At 40.5% G+C, this 24,413-nt stretch overlaps 1 protein-coding gene across 1 annotated transcript in view; it reads left to right on the forward strand.

Annotated features, from left to right (window-relative positions):
• Nucleotides 1-22,106, forward strand: part of ARPP21 (cAMP regulated phosphoprotein 21) — a 148,119-nt gene extending 126,013 nt beyond the window's left edge. Inside the window, exons 19-20 of the mRNA XM_083379349.1 lie at nucleotides 2,526-2,677; nucleotides 21,404-22,106. Of these exons, the coding sequence (XP_083235475.1) occupies nucleotides 2,526-2,677; nucleotides 21,404-21,661 (410 nt within the window). The 3' untranslated portion in view covers nucleotides 21,662-22,106. The remainder of the gene's footprint in view (nucleotides 1-2,525; nucleotides 2,678-21,403) is intronic.
• Nucleotides 22,107-24,413: the final 2,307 nt, after the last annotated feature.

Consider the following 24,413-nt stretch of genomic DNA (forward strand, 5'->3'; position numbering starts at 1 on the left):
TTCAGGAGAGTAGCAATAGAGTAAATTCAGGTTGCCTAGAAAATGTGTGTCCCAAAAGGCATTGAGGGCTGAACATTCAGAAGAAATAATGTTCTTGTAATTGTAGTTGAATATTTGTTTTATATTGATGCATATCACCCAGTCACATTTATTGGAGTTAGGAAACCATATAATTTCTTAAATAAATATGTAAATAAACTTCAAAATGATCTGAGTTTTACCATTTACAGCAACAATGTTATACTGACGTATGAAGGATATTGTTACTGTTCTAATCAATTATAAAACTGCTAAGTTCCATAATAATATCTTTCCTGTATCCATGAAGGGTGTGAGGCAACTTGGCTATTCTTAACTTCATGACATTTTATAATTTTTGTGATGGTATAACTGCCATAGTACCATTTCACTATTCTAAGATCTGTATCAACAGTGTAGGATTAAGGTTTAAAAGAGAAAAATCACAGGTGCCATATAGGAAAAACAAAAAAAAATCTGACAGTATTATTCATTCCTCCCCCCACCCCAGTGCCATTTCCCCCCATTGTGATCCTTATTCTTCTTGAAGACATTTTAGGAAGGAACCCATTTTTTATTATTGGGTAACAAAAAAAATCAAAGAGAACCTGGTAACAATTTTAGAATTAACTAATGATTGCGTATGTCAAGCTATGAAACATTAGCCCAATGCTGAAAGGTACAGAATTATGAATAGAAACGTGATGGTGAACTGCAAAGAGAAATTAATTGAATTTTTAAATAATAATTGAGATAAAGACATTGATTTAAGAACTGTTTTGGACATAAGCCTTTATAAGAGGTTATTTCATTCAGTCTAATCATGAATTGAAAAAGAAGTTCAAGAAAAAGCTCAGGCTGTTTTAGATAAAAAATTTAAAAAGAAGATGATTTACAAAAAAACTCAACAAATTGAACTATTGTATGCCAAATCAAATTTTTACAGCAACAATTTATATATTAATTGTAAATTGAGACTAAACTGATTTATCAGAAAGAAGAATTTTGAATTTGCAAGAAAACCTGGGAAATGAATGGAAAGTGGGAAAAATTATATTGAAAATTCAGGAAGGAAATAATGTATTAATAAATACTATGAGTTTGTAGAAAACTTCCCATGATTTTTATTCTAGTAGAATAAAACTAAAGATATTTCCTTGAAAATAATTGAGGATTATCTTAAAAATAGAATTTTTTTTAAAAAAACTCACAATCTTAGAAACAAATTGTGAATAACCTTACATATCTTATGGAAATATTATAAATACAAAATAATGGATAGAAGAATAAAATCTCAATAAAATGGCAAGTACACTTCTGAAATTTTTGGCATGATTAAAGAATATGGGACTGGTAGTAACATAGTACAATATCTAGGAATGTTTGGACAGAAGTATAAGGAATAGGAGGAAGATAATGAAAGAGCAAAAGATACTGGATCAGTTTTAGAACAATTTTTTACTGACCATATGAATGTCCGTACTGTGGGTCTGAAAATCACAGCCGGTTAAGCTGTATAAATTAAGATTCTTCAGACACCATGTATAGCAATTTTCCACAATCCAATTTTCTCCAAATGTTTTGGAGTATAATAACTTATAGCTGTGTTGACTGGGAATTTTAGAAATTGTAATCCCAACACATTTTGATGCCAAAAAGCTAAGCAGTGCCATGATATCGTTTAATGTCAGAATACCTTCTAGGCAAGATAATCTCCTAATGTTCCAGTTATCATATTCTGTAAGCTAAAACAAAAAATGCTTAAGGTATTCATATTGGACGTGCCTTTCTTGGAACATGTATCCCTTCTATTTAATATCATATTTTAAAAAAAAAATCAGGAAAGCAGAGATTCTTTGTGTAAAAACTACAAAATGAGTTATTTCAGTGTGAAAATATAAGTGTCATGGCTCCTTAATTTCTATTCATGAATAGTTTATTGTTTAACATCCTTCATGATTCAGCAATTATTAGCTAGACATCCTCTCAATTCTGCAAAGAAATAGAAAGCAAGCACCATCATTGCAAATGTCATTCCACTGAGAGCTAATAACTTTCTTCTGAAGATTAGGATTTATGCAACACAGCCTATCTGGCCCCAGGAACTGCATGATTTATATTAAAAATGTATCTCTGACATTGTACCATCATTGTCTCTCCACACAGATAGACTTATCCTGATTGACAGTCATATCAATCAAAAGATCTGCATGCAGAACAGAAATGTCACCACATCTGCTTGTCTTCATTTAGCAGTACTTAGGTTCTATCAGTTTATAATTTCATTCTTTATAATTTCATTCTTTATATTTTTAATAAATTCATTTTAATTTTTAATAATATATATAATATATATATTTAATAATAACGTAAACAGTGAAGTATAATCGGCGTTCTTTGACTGATGATATTACCTTCTAATCCTGCAGCAATCGTAGGACTTGGGATAGAGAGATGAAAGCATTTCTAAAGTTCATTTGGCTGAAAAGTTACCTTGTTTGTTTCAGGTTACCAATCTGTCTTGACCAATCAACAGCAAGGATTCCATGGACTGATAGGAATGCAACAGTCTCCCCAAAACCAAAATCTAATAAATAATCAACAGGGAAATCAGGTGCAAGGCATGATGGTCCAGTATCCAGCCATGTCATCTTATCAGGTACCAAACAGTATTATAAAATGTCTTATTTTATTTATTTATTTTATTTATTATTGGGACATATGCCGCCCTATCTCCCGAAGGACTCAGGGTGGCTAACAACAATAAAATACAATAATACAAAAATTAAAAAGAAATTAAATTAATAGCCCCAGTAGAATAAATTAAAATTAAAATTAAGTTAAAAATTAAAAACATAATTAAAATCCCTGTCAGTCCAGGTCAGCCTGATGGAAAAGGAGTGTTTTGAGGCCGCGGCAAAAGGACCGGAGATCCGGGGCCATCCGAAGTTCAAGGGGGAGTTGGTTCCATAGGGCTGGCACTCCCACAGAGAATATGAGATATGAGATATTCCTTTTGCTAATAATAACAACAAGAACTAGGATCTTAATACATGGTAGGATTTCAAATTTAAATTGAATTTGACAGCTGTAGCATCCCAAAAGGATTGTGGAAGTTTAATAAGATGATAAGGAATTGTAGCTTAAATGCTTTCTTACAGAGAACTCCATATACATTTCAGAGAAGTACATTGATGCTTTAAACTACAGTCCCTCTTATTTTGGGGGGAGGGGCTTCCAATCAATCTTGATTCCTGGAGACTGCCTAGATAAGTTCCTGTAGTTTTTTTGGCAAGATTTTGAAAGTAGTTTGCCATTATCTGCTTCCTAGGGCTAAAAGAGAGTGGTAGCCCAAGGTTATGCAGTTGGCATCGTGTTTAGGTGGGATTAGAACTCACAACCTCCAGATTTCTAGCCAGGTCTCTTGACTGCTATACCAATATAGCTTTTAGTTCATCTTTTTTGTTGTTGTTGTTGTTAGTTGCGAAGTCGTGTCCGACCCATCGCGACCCTATGGACAATGTTCCTCCAGGCCTTCCTGTCCTCTACCATCTTCTGGAGTCCATCTAAGCTCACGCCTACTGCTTCAGTGACTCCATCCAGCCACCTCATTCTCTGTCGTCCCCTTCTTCTATTGCCCTCAATCTTTCCCAGCATTAGGCTCTTCTCCAGTGAGTCCTTCCTTCTCATTAGGTGGCCAAAGTATTTGAGTTTTAGCTTCAGGATCTGGCCTTCTAAAGAGCAGTCAGGGTTGATCTCCTCTAGGACTGACCGGTTTGATCGCCTTTCAGTCCAAGGAACTCGCAGGAGTCTTCTCCAGCACCATAGTTCAAAGGCTTCAATTCTTTGGCGCTCAGCCTTTCTTATGGTCCAGCTTTCACTGCCATACATTGCAACTGGGAAGACCATAGCCTTGACTATACGGATTTTTGTTGACAGGGTGATGTCTCTGCTTTTTAGTATGCTGTCTAGATTTGCCATGGCTTTCCTCCCAAGGAGCAAGCGTCTTTTAATTTCTTGGCTACAGTCCCCATCTGCAGTGATCTTGGAGCCAAGGAAAATAAAATCTGTCACTACCTCCATTTCTTCCCCATCTATTTGCCAGGAATTGAGAGGGCCAGATGCCATGATCTTGGTTTTCTTAATGTTTAGTTTCAACCCAAGTTTTGCACTCTCCTTCTTCACCCGCAACACCAGGCTCTTTAGTTCTTCTTCACTTTCTGCCATTAGAGTGGTATCATCTGCATATCTTAGGTTGTTGATGTTTCTTCCGGCAATCTTAATTCCAACTTTTGATTCATCTAGCCCTGCCTTTCTCATGATGTGCTCTGCATATAAGTTAAATAGGCAAGGCGACAGTATACAGCCTTGCCGGACTCCTTTCCCAATTTTGAACCAATCAGTGGTTCCGTGTCCAGTTCTCACTGTTGCTTCTTGGCCCACATATAGATTTCTCAAGAGACAAATAAGATGGTCTGGTATGCCCATCTCTTTAAGGACTTGCCACAGTTTGTTATGATCCACACAATCAAAGGCTTTAGCATAGTCAATGAAGCAGAAGTAGATGTTTTTCTGGAACTCCCTAGCTTTCTCCATGATCCAGCGTATGTTAGCAATTTGATCTCTAGTTCCTCTGCCTCTTCGAAATCCTGCCTGTACTTCTGGTAGTTCTCGATCCACATACTGCTGGAGTCTAGCTTGTAGAATTTTAAGCATAACTTTACTAGCATGAGAAATGAGTGCAATGGTGCAATAGTTTGAACATTCTTTGGCACTGCCTTTCTTTGGAATTGGAATGTAAACTGATCTTTTCCAATCCTGTGGCCACTGTTGAGTTTTCCAAATTTGCTGGCAAATTGAGTGTAGCACTTTTACTGCATCGTCTTTTAAGATTTTGAATAGCTCAGCTGGAATACTGTCACCTCCACTAGCTTTGTTGTTGCTCAGCTTTTCTAAGGCCCACTTCACTTCACATTCTAGGATGTCTGGCTCGAGGTCAGTGACCACCTCATTGTGATTATCAGGGACGTTAAGCTCATTCTTGTATAATTCTTCTGTGTAATTTTGCCACCTCTTCTTAATCTCTTCTGCCTCTGTTAGGTCCCTGCCATTTTGGTCCTTTATCATGCCCATTTTTGCATGAAACGTTCCTTTCATCTCTCCAATTTTCTTGAAAAGATCTCTGGTCCTCCCTATTCTATTGTTTTCTTCTATTTCTTTGCATTGTTCATTTAAGAAGGCATTCTTATCTCTTCTAGCTATTCTTTGGAATTCTGCATTCAATTGGGCATATCTTTCTTTTTCTCCCTTGCCTTTCGCTTCCCTCCTTTCCTCAGCTATTTGCAAAGCTTCCTCAGACAGCCATTTTGCTTTCTTGCATTTCTTTTTCTTTGGGATGGTTTTGGTTGCTACCTGTTGTACAATGTTGCGAACCTCTGTCCATAGTTCTTCAGGCACTCTGTCTATCAGATCTAATTCCTTAAATCTATTTGTCACCTCTACTGTATATTCAACAGGAATATGATTTAATTCATACCTGACTGGCCTAGCGCTTTTCCCTACTTTCTTTAATTTAAGCCTAAACTTTGCAACAAGAAGCTCATGGTCTGAGCCACAGTCAGCTCCTGGTCTTGTTTTTACTGACTGTATAGAGCTTCTCCATCTTTGGCTGCAGAGCATATAGTCAATCTGATTTCTGTGTTGACCGTCTGGTGATGTCCATGTGTAAAGCCATCTCTTGGGTTGTTGGAAAAGAGTGTTTGCTATGACCATCGTATTCTGTTGACAAAACTCTATCAGCCTGTGCCCTGCTTCATTTTGTACTCCAAGGCCAAACTTGCCTGTTATTCCAGTTATCTTTTGGCTTCCTACTTTAGCATTCCAATCCCCCATGATGATAAGGACATCATTTCTGGGTGTTAGTTCTATAAGGTGCTGTAGGGCTTCATAGAACCGGTCAATTTCATCCTCTTCAGCACTGGTGGTTGGGGCATAGACTTGGACTACTGTGATATTGAATGGTTTGCCTTGGATTCGAACTGAGATCATTCTGTCATTTTGAGGATTGTATCCCAGTATTGCTTTTCCTATTTTTTTATTGACTATGAAGGCTACTCCATTTCTTCTGAGGGATTCTTGCCCACAGTAGTATACCTGATGGTCATCTGAATTAAATTCACCCATTCCTGTCCATTTTAGTTCGCTGATACCTAAGATGTCAATGTTTAGTCTTGTCATCTCTTGTTTGACCACGTCCAGCTTTCCTTGATTCATGGATCTTACATTCCAGGTTCCTATGGAGAAAAAATCTTTACAGCATCGGACTTTCCTTTCACCACCAGACATATCCACAGCTGAGCGTCCTTTCGGCTTTGGCCCAGTCGCTTCATTCTTTCTGGCACTACTAGTACTAGCCCTCTGCTCTTCCCCAGTAGCATGTTGGACGCCTTCCGACCTGAGGGGCTCATCTTCCAGCGTCATATCGTTTTGCCTTTTGGTACTGTCCATAGGGTTTTCATGGCAAAGATACTGGAGTGGGTTGCCATTTCCTTCTCCAGTGGATCACGTTTTGTCAGAACTCTCTGCTATGACCTGTCCGTCTTGGGTGGCCCTGCACGGCATAGCCCATAGCTTCATTGAATTACGCAAGCCCCTTCGCCACGACAAGGCAGTAATCCATGAAGGGGAGTTCATCTTTAGCTCCTTAATATTAGTTAACTCATAATACACTATGATATGATCTCATTCAACTAATGTTTCTTTTCTTCTGGGAGAAAATAAGAGTCCATTTGAATTTAGAAAACCATGCAGAAGACTTATTGCCTATCTCCCGAGTTGGTTTGGGGAAGCCATAAATTTTAATGCTGCTGTGCTTTGAAGCAAGCAAAATAAATACAAGACACTAATTCCTTTTAATTATTAGGAATGTAGGCTAAGCTTAGTGATTACCAGACTTAATCCACAAATTATTAAGATGTATGTGGCAGACGTAAAATGAGTTTATACCAAAATACAAAGGAGAAGTCTTTTTTTAACTAAGCTCAACTCCTAGTGATTTCATGAAATCATCCAGGTAGATATATGAACATTATTGAAATCATTTGGCATTTACTTACTTGCCAAATTCTGCTTTGGATATTGTATTTCCATTGAAATAGTAGGTCTTATTCTGCTTAGCTTTTCAAGATCAGCCAGTGTTCACTAAATTAAAATGGTGATATTATAAATCAGATTTCTTACAGTCGTGTTACTCCACAAGTATTAGAAATATGAGAAGATGAGGCATCTTTATTTGTAAAGATATTTTCATGTCCCTCATAGTTCATATATTAAAATAAAATATGCAATTCTATATGCCTATTTCAATTTATTTTTTTCCTACAAGTGGAGTCTGAGCATGGTAGTTTTCTTACAGACTTTTCATTACCAAACTAAGTAGCATCACTAGCGCTGATTATGTTACCAAGTTTGGTAATGAAACATCTGCAAGAAAAAAGCATTAAAAACTACGTAGTTCAACCTTGAGCTACAAATATTCTATTAGTTCCTTGCAGTGAGAAAAGGCATAATTTGCAAGAAACACTAGATATTATAGGCAATGAGATTTTTATTAATTTTATTTCCTTAGCTAATTTTCTTTTATTATTCAGCATGAGTTTGAACATTGGCTGTGATAATTAGTGTCAACTATCCAGTTGGCATTTCCAGAAGAAGAAACTCCTGGGACATAATTTTTCCAAGAATATAATACTTTCCTGAAAATCTACATTGGCACAAAAGAAGTGAAACCAGCTCTGATTTCCCACGCAAATACAAGCATAGTTATTTCCCCATTTCCCTCTGAGCCATCCACAGCCCAATACGTTTACCAATCACTTCTGTTCATTTTGCTATGAGAAAAGAGCCATGCTCTGTGTCCTTGAAAACTTCCAAAGATGCCTCAGTTGTCTAGATACAATCCCCCCACCACCACTTTGCATTCCATTTCACAACTGCTTCCCTTTTTTGTTAAACTGTGAGCGAGGGAGAAAATGGAAGTGAAGGCAAATCACTCAGTCTTGCCAATTAGAATCTATTTTGAAATTTGTTCAATCAGGTTTTTTAGATCACTTATCTGAAGCTGAATATTTAAAAATAAAAATGTAATTCTTCAGTTTTATAAAACTGTTATTAATAGCTTGGAATTTATTCCATTTGTGGAGTTTGGCCAATAAAATCAATATGCATAAACACTCAAGCTATTAAAAATAATATATAATATGCCATTTGTAAAAGTCTGTCACTTAAAAGTAATAAATGTTTCTAAATAGCTTCTCAAGCCTTATACCCTTATTGAAAAAGAAAAAAAACATAATATTCACTTCAACTAAATTGGAAATATTTACTTTGCTTTATCACAAATTAGTGTTTCTAGAAAAGAATATGCTCGGGCTTGCCTATCTCAGCCTGCTGCAGGATTGGGAGGGTGGTTTGTGGGATTTTTGCATGCAGTTTACTTGGCAGGGGAGGAGGAGGAGGAAGTGCAAAGCAGCCAGTCAGAGCCCAGGTTGTTTGCTTATTGAGAGAGAGAAAGAAGGAGGGAGGGAGGGAAGGAAGACAAGAAAGGAAGAAGGCAGGAAAAATATGGGAAGGGAGGAAGGGAGGAAAAAATAAAGAGAAAGAAAGAAAATTGTTGCTGCTTGACTTGCTGCGACCGGGCGTGTTGCATGGCTGGCAACTTTGCGCGGACAGGCAAGGGGGAGCTTCTCCCTCTGGGGGTGGAGGGAGAAATATGTATTCTCCAACCCCCTTCTCTGGGCTGGGCTGCAATCTCACCTGCGGCTCAGGGTAGGGGTGGCGGTGGTTATCAGGGAGACTTTATGTCCGCGGGAGACCACCATTGTCCAGATTGGTGGGAATGAGTCCCTCCTCCTGAGATGTGGTTCTCGGGTTCAGATGAACTTGTTGCTTACATACCTGGCGCCCAGCTGTGTGGCAACAGCTCTGCCCGAGCTGCTTGGCACCCTTTCAGGTTGGTGGAGTTCCCCAGGCTCATAGTGCTGGGTGACTTCAACCTGCCTTCCCTGGGAGGGTCATCGGAGCTAGCCCGGAAGTTCATGGCCTCCATGACGGCCATGGACCTGACCCAGGTAATTCAAGGCCCGACTCATGTGGGGGGTCAGACTCTCGACCTGGTGTTCCTGTCTGGACAGTGGTTGGATGATTTGGGACGGGGTTTACTGGTTGTTACTCCCCTGTCATGGTCCAACCATCATCTCCTGCGGCTGGTCTTCCGTTATGCCACCCCCTGCTGCTGGGCGGCGGAACCAACTAGATGGTTCCGCCCCAGGCACCTAATGGACCCTGAATGGTTCCAGATGGCGCTTGGGTCTATACCTATCGCCCTCACTCACAGCCCAGCTGATGCCTTGGTGAATGCCTGGGAAAGGGCGGCCACTGAGGCACTCAACTGTATTGTACCCTTGCAACCTCTGACCCGGCGCAGATCCCGTTGGGCTCCATGGTTTTCTGTGGAGCTCCGGGAGATGAAACGTCAGAGACGGGGTCTAGAGAGTGGTTGGAGGTCCAGCCGTTCCGAATCTGACCAATTGCAGTTAAGAAACTTTATAAGGTCTTATCTTGCTACGATGAGGACGGCGAGGGCTAATTACTTCGCTGCCCTCATCGCGGCCACAGATGATCGCCCGGCCGCCCTGTTTAGGGTGACTTGCTCCCTTCTTAACCAGGAGGTGAGGGAGGATCTCTTGCAGGGATGGGGGGAGGAGTTTAGTCATCATCTGATGGACAAAATCGCTCAGATCCGGGCCGGTTTGGACTCTGACTGGGCGGAGTCTGACGTGGAGGAATCAGACGGTCTTGAGCATGTTATCTGGACTGAGTTCGATCCTGTTTCCCCTGATGATGTGGACAGGATCATGGGGAGGCTGAGCTCCACCACCTGTTTGTTGGATCCGTGCCCCTCCTGGCTGGTTTATGCGGCTCGGGAGGGGACACGAGGCTGGTTCCAGGCAGTAATAACTGCTTCTTTGAAGGAGGGTGTCTTCCCCGCCGCCTTGAAGGAGGCGGTGGTGAGACCCCTCCTCAAAAAGCCTGCCCTGGACCCGGCTGTTTTAAATAACTATCGTCCAGTCTCCAACCTTCACTTTCTGGTGAAGGTTGTTGGGAGCGTGGTGGCGCATCAGCTTCCTCTGTTCCTGGAGGAAACTGATTATCTGGACCCGTACCAATCGGGTTTCAGGCCCGGGCACAGCACAGAGACGGCATTGGTCGCGCTGGTGAATGACCTCTGGTGGGCTCGGGACAGGGGTTGGTCCTCTGTCCTAGTCCTATTAGATCTCTCAGTGGCTTTCGATACCATCGACCATGGTATCCTACTGCAGCGTCTCAGGGGGCTGGGAGTGGGAGGCACTGTTTTATGGTGGTTCTCCTATCTCCTGGGCTGCTCGCAGTCGGTGTTGATGGGAGGTCAGAGATCCACCCCGAGGCCTCTCGTTTGTGGAGTTCCTCAGGGGTCGGTTCTCTCGCCCCTCCTGTTCAACATCTATATGAAGCCGCTGGGCGAGATCATTCGTGGTTTCGGGGTGGGGTATCATCAGTACACTGATGATACCCAACATTTTTTCTCCACCCTGAACCAACCCAGCAATGCCCTCGCCGTGAAGTCCCGTTGCCTGGAGGCGGTCCAGTTCTGGATGGGGAGAAACAGGCTTCGTCTCAATCCTGCCAAGACTGAGTGGCTGTGCATATCGGCATCTCGGGCTAACCAAACTATTCGACCTTTAACAATGGGGGGTGAGGTGTTACCCCCCCGTTGATAGGGCTCGCAACCTAGGCGTCCTCCTGGACTCACGGCTCAATTTTGAAGATCTTATAGGAGCCGTGACCAGGGGGGCTTTTGCCCAGGTTCGCCTGGTACACCAGTTGCGACCCTACTTAGACCGAGATGCCCTATGCACAGTCACTCATGCGCTCATGACCTCCCATTTAGACTACTGCAATGCGCTCTACATGGGGCTGCCCTTGAGGACCACTCGGAGGCTTCAACTGGTGCAGAATGCGGCCGCGCGAGTTGTGATGGGGGTTTCCCGATACTCCCATGTAACACCTCTACTCCGCGAGCTGCATTGGCTTCCAGTTGCCCTCCGGGTGAGATTCAAGGTGCTGGTGATGACCTATAAAGCCCTGAATGTCTTGGGTCCGGGATATTTGAGGGAACACCTGCTGCCAGCATCCCTTCATCCAGTGTGCTCACACAGGGAGGGTCTTCTCAGGGTGCCACCGGTAAAAGATTGCCGGCAGATAACACCCAGGGGGAGGGCCTTCTCTGTGGGTGCGCCTGCCCTCTGGAACCAGCTGCCCGTGAAGCTCAGGACTGCCCCTGACCTGCGTTCATTTCGCTGGGACCTGAAGACTTGGCTCTTTCAGCTCTCTGGCCCAGGCTGAGAATTTTTAACTGGAGTTTTTATTTTCAGGGATAATTTAATCTTTTTAATTGTTTTTTAACTTTTGTATTTTGTATTGGTGTGATTTTAAAATTTAGATTTTAGATTTTTAGATTTTATTAGATTTATATACCGCCCTTTCCTGAAGGACTCAGTAAACCTGTAAAGCCCTGTAAACCGCCTGAGTCCTTCGGGAAAGGGCGGTATATAAATCTAATAAAATTAAATTAAATTAAAATTAATTCTCCGCCTCCTTCCTCCTCCTCCCTCTTTGCAGAAAAAAAGGAGAAGGCAGGAGGTTTCCATTCCTTGCCCAAACGCAGTGTTTGCAAGAGAGGCAGAAGTGATTGCCTTTTTGCAAGCAGGAAATCTTGCGGGTCTCCTCACGAGGAAGGAAACCCCACATACGGGACAAGCCAGGGAAAGTGTCTCTGTGTGTGTGTGTGTGTGTGTGTGTATGTGTGTGTATGGGGGGGGATCCCTGGCTGCAATTCCCGTACAAGATTTCCTGCTTGCAAAAGTGTGATCACTTCTGCCTCTCTTGCAAACACTGGGATTGGGCAAGGAAGGGAAACCCCCTGCCTTCTCCTTTTATTCTGCAAGGCGGGGGAGGAGGAAGGAGGAGGCAGAAAAGCAGCAGACGAGATTGCAGCCCAGCCCAGAGAAGGGGAAGGAAGAGCCGGTTGGAGAATGCGTCTTTCTCCTTCCACCCCCAGAGGCGGAACAAAATAGAGAGGCGAAGAATGTGGAGGGCGCTTGGAAGTTCGGAAGCCACTGAAGAAAGAGAAAGAAAGAAAACAGGAAGAAAAGGAAGGAAGATATAACCTTCAGCAAAGCAAAACAAACATTCGCACTTATGTGAGCAGACACATGCCCACACAAGCAGCTCCCCACCTCATCCTCCCCTAAGCCAAAAACCTTGCCCTGCCTTAATTGCAGGTGAAACCTGCCGAAAGCACAACCAGCCCGTGCAGAAGTGCTGCCTGCTCGCCTTTCCAGGGCACTCCAGTCCAGCTTCTTTCCTCCCTTTTAGCTGGACAACCTGTAAAATTGGCCTTTTCCATTTATTTATTTATTTTTTGGGTGGGAATCTGCAAGCATGCCAACTGGGGCAGCAGATTGGGCCTGGGAAGAGCGGGAGCGAGGAGAGTAGCCAGGCCAGGAGGACGCATGACCTGCCCACCAGCTTATCTAGGCTGAACTCAAGTTTTCCATGTCATACGATTCAGATAAGCAAAAGACTTGGCCTTTTCCATTTATTTATTTATTTTTTGGGTGGGAATCTGCAAGCATGCCAACTGGGGCAGCAGATTGGGCCTGGGAAGAGCGGGAGCGAGGAGAGTAGCCAGGCCAGGAGGACGCATGACCTGCCCACCAGCTTATCTAGGCTGAACTCAAGTTTTCCATGTCATACGATTCAGATAAGCAAAAGACTTCATTTTATTTTATTTATTTATTTTAATTCCATTTATATCCCGCCCTTCTCCGAAGACTCAGGGCGGCTTACAAGCTTAGCAGTAGCCTTCATTCTATGTATATGCCTGCTTATTAGGGCTTTCACACACACCCCAAGCGGCATTATTACAAAGTCAGCTTAATTGCTCCCAACAATCTGGGTCCTCATTTTACCTACCTCGGAAGGATGGAAGGCTGAGTCAACCTTGAGCCTGGTGGGATGCGAACCTGCACTAATTGCAGGCAGCTGGTGTAGGAGGCATTAGCCCACTGCTCCACCAAGGCTCATTTTGTGTGATGTTAGCTAGCTGCACCCATAGGTTTTGCTTCATTCGCTGCTCAAGTGAATGTTTGGATGCGATGACAGCTGCTGTCGCTAAAGGGCAACAATTAATAATCAAGCATAAACAAATAATGGCTAAGGAATTGGCAGTTAAAATTGCAAAAATGGTAGCACATAAATTCTCAGGGGTTTGTTCCACATGCTGCTGTTGCAGCACTGCCTGCACTTTGGTGGTCAGGTTTTTCATATCTTCCCACATTACTGGACGGCTGGTCTGGCAAGATTGTATTGGCTGCTGTGCTGTCTGTAAAGTCATTTTGGCCATTTCTGGAACCAGATTCGGGGACTGGTGCCACGACATCCTTAGCTGGGTGAACGCAACGTGCCGGAATCCACAAGGGTAATGTAGGAGCAAGCACAGCAGCATATCCTCCTCCCCAAGTAATCAGAGGGACCGGCCCTAACCATGTTTTTTCTGGTAATGCCCGATAATATACTAGAGGGGGAGGCAAGCTTGTTTTCTGTTGAAAGTGTCTCTAATAAGTGGTCGAATTTTGAATAGAGACATTCAATTGATTTATGGTAAATAATACTTTTTTAACCTGTTGTGTTACCCACGACAAATTGGGTACCCGAGATCCTTCCTTTTTTGTTTGTGAAAACAGTCCTTAAAGGACCCATTAGCACGTTCCACGATGGCTTGACCTGTGGAATTGTAGGGTAACCCATGAGTAAGAACAATATTCCAGGTTGTACAAAATTGCAAAAAGGCTGATGAAGAATAGGCCGGGCCGTTATCAGTTTTTAAAGAGGAGGGTTTGCCCAAGGCAGTAATGGCTGAAAAAAGATGCGAAATAACATGATTAGTTGTTTCCCTTCGTTGAGGTGTGGCCCAAAGTGCTCCTGAATAGGTATCAATAGATAAATGAATGTACTTCCAGGGAGCCAAGGAGGGAATATGGGTGACATCCATTTGCCATAGTTGATTAGAGGCAAAACCACAGGGATTAACTCCCGTGTACCCTGAGGGGGATGCCCCAGAACATTGGGGACAGGATGAAACAATTTGCTTGGATTGGTCAAGTGGAATATGGCAAGCTTGTGCCAGCCCCCTGGCATGTTGATGAAAAAAAGAGTCACTGAAGAAAGGATCTGAAAACAAAGTGGGTAAAACATGAACAGCAGTATCGGCATGACTGTTGCCTTCAGAAAGAGGTCCAGGAAAAGATGAGTGACTGTGTATGTGAGAAACAAAATATAAATGCTTTCTGTCTTGTAGTAGTTGCTGTAAAGTTAAAAACAGAGCCATGATATTGGAGTCAATCCTGGGTGTAATGTAAGGACCTGGAAGATTAAAAATAAGTTGACACACAGTCAGAGATTAAATTAAAAGGTTATTGAAAAAAGGTATAAAAAGCTAAAATATACAAATATAATAAAATAAATAAATAAATAAATAATAAATAAATAAATAAATAAATAAATAAATAAAATAGCAGACAATTCTGAGCGTTGCGGGGACGACTGATTTGCAGTGTAGGACACCTTCCATGTATCATCATGAGAATCCTCGTAAGCAATCACTCCTCTCATTCACCCTCCATCTGAAAAAAACAGTTGGAGCTTGCAAAAGCAGAGAAGATGAAAGCAATGGGCAGATAGGAAAAGAAGTCATTAAACACACAAGCCGAGGAACTTTAGGCAAATGATATGCAATACAGCCCACATAGTCAGTTAAAGCACACTGACTATGATTCCAGTCAGATGGAAACAAAATTCTGTCAAGTAGGTTAAAACTTACAAATCTAAACAAAACAATGCAGAATAATTTGTTTTAAAACTCAAAAGATTTCAGAAAGAATTGTCCAACAAGTACTGTCTCCTCCTTCCAGAAAAAAAACTGCAAGCTGAAACTGCAAGAGTGGGTATTAAATTTCACACCCACCCACCCTTCCTCAGACCAGAATGCCAAGCAGAGAGAAAAAAAACAGTTAAAATGACCCCCCCTTTTTTTCTGTCTCTCTCTCTCACTCTTAAAGTAACACAGCGGGGAGGGGAGGAGAAAGAGACTGGAGGGGGAAAAGAAAAGGTAAAAGGAATTTTACAAAAATCTCACCACTAAAAATAATAGCTTGCTCTCCTTCACATGCATCTTCCATAAATTCACTCACAGATCCCCCATAAAACTCTTCTCATGCAAACACTTACAACAATAAAATCAGCAATTTACTGTTCCTTTCACAGCCTGGGACGGAGGTGGGGGTGGTAGGGTTTTGAGTGTTAACACACACACATTTACACATCAGCAAATTAACTCATTCACGTCCATTCCAACTGCCGGCATAAACAATTTAACATACAAAAATTTCATTTCATACTTTCTCCAGGCAAACCCATCACTATTATTATAATTTCAGGGAGCTGTTTACAAGCCAATGAGCTCCTTGTTCCAAATCTCTTTTTGTTTGTTTGTTTGTTTTTAAATAAGGCCTTTTTGTTTATTGTTATCAGAGGGGGTTTATACCCTCTTCCAAGTCTTGGAATAACACAGAACAACATAGACAGACATATATACACAGATACTAGTAAAACAACATTAATTTAGACATATGGCTTGTCCTGCAAGAAGCGAGAAAAATCAGGAGGTGATTCCAACCAAACATGGTTTTATAGGGCCCTTTAACCATCTCCCATTTTTCTCACCATTCCAAGTCCAAGCTTAATGTTCCAAATGTACAAATATAAGTATATAACAAAACAAAACACATCAATTTGGAGTTTGAGACCAAAACAGACCTCCTCTTTTAATTAAAAGGAAAGGATCATTTATGGTTACTTACAATTTATCCCACCAACTTCAAAAGACAGTGGGGAAAGACTAAAAGGAATACTGAACCTGGGATCTTTAGCAGGTGTGAAGTGGGAGGTGTCCTCACCTTTGACAAAAAAATCAAATAGTCCAAAGAGCCAGATTAAAAGAAAAAGACAGAAAAAAACCTTGCTTTTGGTTTCAACCTCTGATAGAAAGGGCTGCAAGATGTTGCAGACATTCCCTTTTAAAATGACCAGGTTTTCCACAGTTTCCTTGAGGCTTGCTGCCTTGTGATAAAGCGGCTGCCAATAAATTGGTTTGATAAAAGGCTATTCCTATATCCTGTAATCTGTTAACAAAATCAGGATATGGCTCAGTAGCCTTCTGCCTGATGTTAGAGAAGGCTTGATGAGGTTTGCCAGAAACAGGTACTTTTCCAAATGCTTGGTAAGAAACTTGTAAAGAAGCAGCTGGTAAAACAACTTGAGCATCAACTGAAGCAAAGGGACCAGACTCGTCAGCAATTTCTTCTACATTCCTCCCCTTTTGCTAATTGTTCCTCTAAAATTTGCCTCATGGGGATATACAATGGCTGTGAAGAAGCAGAAGAATTAACCTCTTCATGAGGCGCTGAAAGTTCAATTAAAGATGATTTAGGGGGAAAAAAAATATTTTATCATAATCAGGTGGAGGTTTTGTGGTCAATTGTTGTCCTACTAAAGCATCAGAGCCAAATTTTTCCACTGAGTGACGGCATTAAAACCATAGATGTAATATCTGAACTGGAGCCCGGGGTTCAAGATGTAAAGTATGCCCTATCTTTGCCCAGTCCTGTAAACGGGGCATCCCACGCTCTGGATACCAAGGACAATGTTTCCCTATCTCTCCAACGAACTTCTTTATCTCTGCCTCAGGTGCTTTAAGCTCTGACTTTTGTAGCAGGAAGTGAAGTTCCTCTACATGCTGCTGTTGTTGGTGAGATAGATTGCAACCCATACTTTCCTCTGAGGGGTCCCATAGGACGAAGGTACCTTGGGGTCTATTCCAGATGAAAGTAAATATGTTGAAAGTTGCTCCCCCAGAGGGAGGTCCCTGTTAATTTGTTTTTGTCCCTGTTGATTTGTTTTTGTCCCTGTTCTTTTGTTTTTGTCCCTGTTCTTTTGTTTTTGTCCCTGTTCAAGGCGCCAAAATGTGGGATTCAGAGACCAGTCATCACAGGGTGTCCCAAAATGTCTGTCTGCCTACGCAGAGTTTATTGTATTTATACAGTTTTAACAAGCAGGAAATAACGCACAGCAAAAGCATGGTATATTGGGGTACTCCCTAGTCAATCTTAGAGAACATCCGAACATCCCAGCCAGGGCAGAGTCTCTCATATCTAGCTGGTTCCTGGCAGTCCTTGGCAATGCTAATTGGAATGAAGTCATAGACATGCAGATAACAGAATACTAAGGCAGGCAGTTTGCTGCACACGGTCCCTTCATATCCTTGACCTCCATCTCTACAACCACATGCTGAGTGCAGCTGGTCAGTCAGCTATGAGTCCATCTAGTGGTGATGCTGTTTAACCCACATTTTTCTATCTTATTAAGTAATAGGTTGTGGTCTACTTTATCAAATGCCTTACTGAAGTCCACGTAAATTATATTCACAGCATTCCCCTAGTCCACTAATTTTGTCACCTGGTCAAAGAATGCAATAAGATTTGTCTGGCATGATCTATTTTTGACAAACCCATGTTGGCTTTTGGTAATGACTTTGTTTGCCTCCAGGCGTTAACTGATTCGTTGCTTGTTTATCTTTTCCAGAATATTCCCAGGTATTGAGGTCAGGCTGATAGGTTTGCAGTATCCTGGATCAATTTTCTTTTCCCTTTTTTGAAGATGGGAATTACCTCAGCTCTTTCCAGTCCTCTGGTAGTTCCCCAGTGCTCCAGGATCTTTGAAAAATATAGTTCAGTAGTTCTGAGATCACATCTTCCAGTTCCTTAAGAATCAGTGGAATCAGTGAACTAAAATGGACAGGAATGGGTGAATTTAATTCAGATGACCATCAGGTATACTACTGCGGGCAAGAATCCCTCAGAAGAAATGGAGTAGCCTTCATAGTCAACAGAAGAGTAGGAAAAGCAAGACTGGGATACAACCCCCAAACTGACAGTTCGAATCCAAGGCAAACCATTCAGTATCACAGTAGTCCAAGTCTATGCCCCAACTACCGGTGCTGAAGAGGATGAAATTGACCGGTTCTATGAAGCCCTACAGCACCTTATAGAACTAACACCAAAAATGATGTCCTTATCATCATGGGGGATTGGAATGCTAAAGTAGGAAGCCAAAAGATAACTGGAATAACAGGCAAGTTTGGCCTTGGAGTACAAAATGAAGCAGGACACAGGCTGATAGAATTTTGCCAAGAGAATATGATGGTCATAGAAAACACTCTTTTCCAACAATCCAAGAGAAGGCTCTACACATGGAAATCACCAGACAGCCAACGCAGAAATCAGACTGACTATATGCTCTGCAGCCAAAGATTAATAAGCTCTATACAGTCAGTAAAAACAAGACCAGGAGCTGACTGTGGCTCAGACCATGAGCTTCTTGTTACAAACTTTAGGCTTAAACTGAAGAAAGTAGGAAAAAGCACTGGGCCATTCAGGTATGAACTAAATCATATCCCTGATGAATATACAGTAGAGGTGACAAATAGATTTAAGGAATTAGATCTAATAGAGTGCCTGAAGAACTATGGACGGAGGTTGGTAACATTGTACAAGAAGTAGCAACTAAAATCATCCCAAAGAAAAAGAAATGTAAGAAAGCAAAATGGCTGTCTGGGGAAGCTTTGCAAATAGCTGAGGAAAGGAGGGAAGCAAAAGGCAAGGGAGAAAAAGAAAGATACACCCAATTGAATGCACAATTCCAGAGAATAGCTAGAAGAGATAAGAATGCCTTCTTAAATGAACAGTGCAAAGAAATAGAAGAAAACAATAGAATAGAGATGACCAGAGATCTCTTCAAGAAAATTGGAGAGATGAAGGGAACGTTTCATGCAAAAATGGGCATGATAAAGGACCAAAATGGCAGGGACCTAACAGAGGCAGAAGAGATTAAGAAGAGGTGGCAAAATTACACAGAAGAACTATACAAGAGCAAGCTTAATGTCCCTGATAATCACGATGAGGTGGTCACTGACCTTGAGCCAGACATCCTAGAATGTAAAGTGAAGTGGACCTTAGGAAAGCTGAGCAACAACAAAGGTAGTGGAGGTGACAGTATTCCAGCTGAGCTATTCAAAATCTTAAAAGACGATGCATTAAAAGTGCTACACTCGATTTGCCAGCAAATTTGGAAAACTCAACAGTGGCCACAGGATTGGAAAAGATCAGTTTACATTCCAATTCCAAAGAAAGGCAGTGCCAAAGAATGTTCAAACTATCGCACCATTGCACTCATTTCTCATGCTAGTAAAGTTATGTTTAAAATCCTACAAGCTAGATTCCAGCAGTATGTGGATCGAGAACTACTAGAAGTACAGGCAGGATTTCAAAGAGGCAGAGGAACTAGAGATCAAATTGCCAACATACACTGGATCATGGAGAAAGCTAGAGTTCCAGAAAAACATCTGCTTCATTGACTATGCCAAAGCCTTTGATTGTGTGGATCACAACACACTGTGGCAAGTTCTTAAAGAGATGGGAGTACCAGACCATCTTATTTGTCTCTTGAGAAACCTATATGCGGGTCAAGAAGCAACAGTGAGAACTGGACACGGAACCACTGATTGGTTCAAAATTGGGAAAGGAGTCCAGCAAGGCTGTATATTGTCACCCTGCCTGTTTAAATTATATGCAGAGCACATCATGAGAAAGGCAGAGCTAGATGAATCAAAAGTTGGAATTAAGATTGCTGGGAGAAATATCTACAACCTAAGATATGCAGATGATACCACTCTAATGGCAGAAAGTGAAGAGGAACTAAAGAGCCTCTTGTTACGAGAGAAGAAGGAGAGTGCAAAAGTTGGGTTGAAACTAAACATTAAGAAAACCAAGATCATGGCATCTGGCCCTCTCAATTCCTGGCAAATAGATGAGGAAGAAATGGAGGTAATGACAGATTTTATTTTCCTGGGCTCCAAGATCACCCCCGATGGAGACTGTAGCCAATAAATTAAAAGACGCTTCTGGGGAGGAAAACCTTGGCAAATCTAGACAGCACACTAAAAAGCAGAGACATCACCCTGTCAACAAAAGTGCATATCGTCAAGGCTATGGTCTTCCCAGTTGCAATGTATGGCAGTGAAAGTTGAACCATAAGAAAGGCTGAGCGCCAAAGAATTGAAGCCTTTGAACTATGGTGCTGGAGAAGACTCCTGCGAGTCCCTTGGACCGCAAAGCGATCAAACCGGTCAGTCCTAGAGGAGATCAACCCTGACTGCTCTTTAGAAGGCCACATCCTGAAGTTGAACTTAAATACTTTGGCCACCTAATGAGAAGGAAGGACTCACTGGAGAAGAGCCTAATGCTTGGAAAGGTTGAGGGCAAGAGAAGAATGGGACGACAGAGAATGAGGTGGCTGGATGGAGTCACTGAAGCTGTAGGTTTGAGCCTAAATGGACTCCAGAAGGTGGTACAGGACAGGAAGGCCTGGAGGAATGTTGTCCATGGGGTCACGATGTGTCGGACACGACTTTGCAACTAACAACAACAACTAGGAATAATTCCTTATGAGTCTTTTTTTCAAGCTGCCCAGTAGTGATCAGGGTTGCATCCTAAAAGCTTATTTCATTTTTTTACTAATTTACTAATTTGTGATGCACACAAATAAAATTGCACTTGGATGCTAATTCAAATTAAATATTCTAACTCCATGCTATTATTATAATTTGTCATTGTTCCTTTTCCATCTCCACTGTGGTTTTGAAATAAAATTAGATTAATCCACATTCTTTTTCTGAACTCTACGCATATACAAAGAGAAGTTTTCACAAGCTTTTAGACACCCTTATTGAGGATTTTATATTAATATCCTTCAAGTTTTATTTTTCTTCTTCTATTCATTTGTTTGAACCGCAGATTAAAATATTTAATGGAAGCCAATTAATTCCTTAAGTGTTACTGTTGCTGCTTTCTGTTATAGCTGAAATAATATGTACTTGACTCTAAGGCTGAAAGTATAGAAGATGGAAGGTGATATCACAGCCACACTTTTCACTGTATTGGTATTTCTTTTCTAAATGCAAGATTTTAGAATTGAAGTTGGGGAAAAATGGACCAAAGATAAATACAAGATAGGTTTCAATACTCTGACCTGTTAATGAAATAAAACGAGAGACGATAGGCTCATCTATTTCAGTTTGCAGCTTAATTTATTCCTTTCTACTGTCTTTTAGGTTCCAATGACGCAGGGATCTCAAGGACTACCACAACAGTCATATCAACAGCCAATCGTGCTCCCTAATCAATCAGGTCAAGGAACACTTACAGCCACTGGAATGCCCGTTTACTGTAACGTCATACCTCCTTCCCCACAAAACAATCTCCGGTTGATTGCACCACATTGTCTCTCTAATACTGTTCCTGTTATCTCTGCCAGCTGCAGGTCAAACTGTGCAAATATGAATCATACTGGATGGCAGGTCAAGTATTGAAGCTGAATCCTTAGTTTAAATACACAAGGGTAACTGCATTTTTTCTTAAAAAAAGAGAGCTAACTTATGGCCTTCAAATGAAAAGAGGAATGCAACAAGAATAATCAGTTGAGTGGTATAAAAGCTGTGCTGCTGCAAATATTCGTAAAACAAAACAAACAAAACATCAGTTGTTTGCTGTTTAATGGTGCATATCTTGGTCATGTCTGCTAGATTTGCTTTTACAGCTTAGCTAGTAACATGAACTAATTGGGACAGGTTTTTTCCTACCACTGAACACCACTGTGTAGATTATAATATCCCTAATTCAGATTAGTTTTGTATTTTGTGTTGAGTTTGTGAAGCAAAAAGTATTTAAAAGAAATATAATAAAATTATAATGTACCAAAGTTGTAATGGACATTTAAAAAAAACACTGAACTGAAGGAATACTTTATATACACTATAGAGGTTTTTTTTAATGGATATCTACTGTATTCTGGTGTTATATCACAATAAAACTATTTGACCTCATGAAAAAAGGTCAACTTTCTACTATCTGTTTCAGTCTTTTTTTAAAAAAAAAACACACTCCAGACTTTTTCATTTGCTTACCAGTTACCATTGTTAAGTGACTCACTGCATATTTTTAAGTGTGGACTTCATGTGACCATGACTTCCAAAAATATCTATTGCCACTTTTCTCTTGAGTATGATATTTGCCAAAAAACTGCTGTTTATTTTTCTTTGGTACTCCCATTGCCACATATCAATGCGAAAAAGCAAACTACACAGGAAATTACTGGTATCTGTGCTGCTTTCTTCCTTGCTTTCTTTAAGCCGTCTCCGCAGCATCAGCTCAGCGAATTTGCCTATAAAAGCTTTGCTATGAAGCAGCTGAGAGCATGAGAGAAAAAGGGGAAGATTGAGGTGCTGATGCTGGTAAAGCAGCACATAGAAGCCAGAAAGGGAGGTATTTTTCTAGGAGTATTCAAGAACAGGAGAAATAGCAGAAGGAGGAGTGAGAAGAGTGATGAGTAATAGTATATGAGTATGGGGACTCTGCTGTTTTGTGCCTTGAGCCCACCAAATTCAGTATTGTTTAAGAGAGCCTGTGACGATCAGTTGTCCTGTTAAAAATGCAGCCATCTAATACTGCAATCTTTGATTTATTTAGTTTCCGCCAACTAGAAGTTAACCCAAATTTGTTGCAAATGTTTTCTATATGGTTAGGTCCTCTGAATGTTCCATCTTGTTTTTCTAAATCTTTTTGAACTATTTTATTTATCTGAAGATATTAAAACCAATGCAATGCTTCCAACCATTTCAAGAAAAGAATCTTAACAGACCTTGTTTTTTAATTAGAAATTAAATCTTATAATCTATAGGATATTACTTTATAATTAAAATTATAAAAGACCATTCCAAATCATCAAAAGCTTTTGCTATATCAAGAAAAATCATACCCTTTTTCCCCCAATTATTATTATCAATGGAATTCAAGGTATTTCTGGTATTACTTTTCATATAATCACTGAAACAAATCTATTTAGATCAACTTTTATCAGGATAAATCTTAAATGGTATAGGTGACATCTTGTGGCTAAACCTGATATTACAACTTGTTATGGTCTAAAAGAGACTTGGCTTGAAGCCCAGACTATAGATAAGACTTTTGCAACCTTGGCAGCTATCAGCTGTGAGAAGCCCAGCTGTGTTCTATACTTAGTGACAAAATTATTTTCATTCTCTGTAAAGCTTTTAATTTAACACATCACTAAGAAAACATGGATGAAGATCAGTAACAGATTCTCTTTATGTTGAAAGCAATCTATGAAACTTCTTACAGCTTCAGATTAAATAAGGAGCTACAGAAAAGAACAAGATGTCAGCCAAGATATACAAACCCAAACTTTGATTACAACTAAAGAATCAACTACCCAGAATATAATATAAGAAGTGGAACAATCAAATACTATGATAGAAGATTCAACTGATCAACAAACACAGGTAACGGAAAACCCAGAAAAGTGACTGACAACACTGAAAATGGAAAAGACTTTCTATATAAACCAGAAGAAACCTGAGGATCAAGAAGAAGAACAAACCAAAGGGAAGATAAACATTTCAGAACTATGTCGAGTTGGAAAAATAGAGAGATGATTAACCCTTCAAAAAAAATGGTGACTGGATGGCCTCTTTTATCTCAAACAATATATATAATAACAGAGGGAGATCTATTTGATGACCTAAAAACACGGGTATGGAAGGCGAGTTGGCAAAGAAAGAAAGCTAGAATAAGGCTGAAGAAAATTGGGGTTTTGACTTATGAGGACTAAAATAGAATATACTCAAATAGACATGGTGTATACTTTGAATACTAGATTTTGTTATGAACTGAGATAAAGAAAACTTTGGTCATTTAAAACTTGGAAGTATAAATATTAAAAAGTAAAATTTGAGTACTGATTTGTTTATAAAAGTTGAATGTAAAAGCAATTAAGATATATATAAACTAAAAATCTTGATAAATGTAATAAACATGTCTACTTAGCTGATATAATAAGAACTACTAGCTTAAAAATGAGATAGTAGACATTAAGAGAAGAAGAGAAGAAGTATTTGATGTTGAAACAAGAGAAACTTTGATTACTAAATTTAAGACATTTGGAAATTAATAAAAAATAAGAATGTTATACTGTATTATTAATTACATGATGTAAGATGTTGAGAAATAGAATATATTCAAATAGATAAGACATGCATCCTGAAT

The sequence above is a fragment of the Vipera ursinii genome, assembly GCF_947247035.1.
Source record: "Vipera ursinii genome assembly, chromosome: Z".
NCBI classification, from domain to species: domain Eukaryota; kingdom Metazoa; phylum Chordata; class Lepidosauria; order Squamata; family Viperidae; genus Vipera; species Vipera ursinii.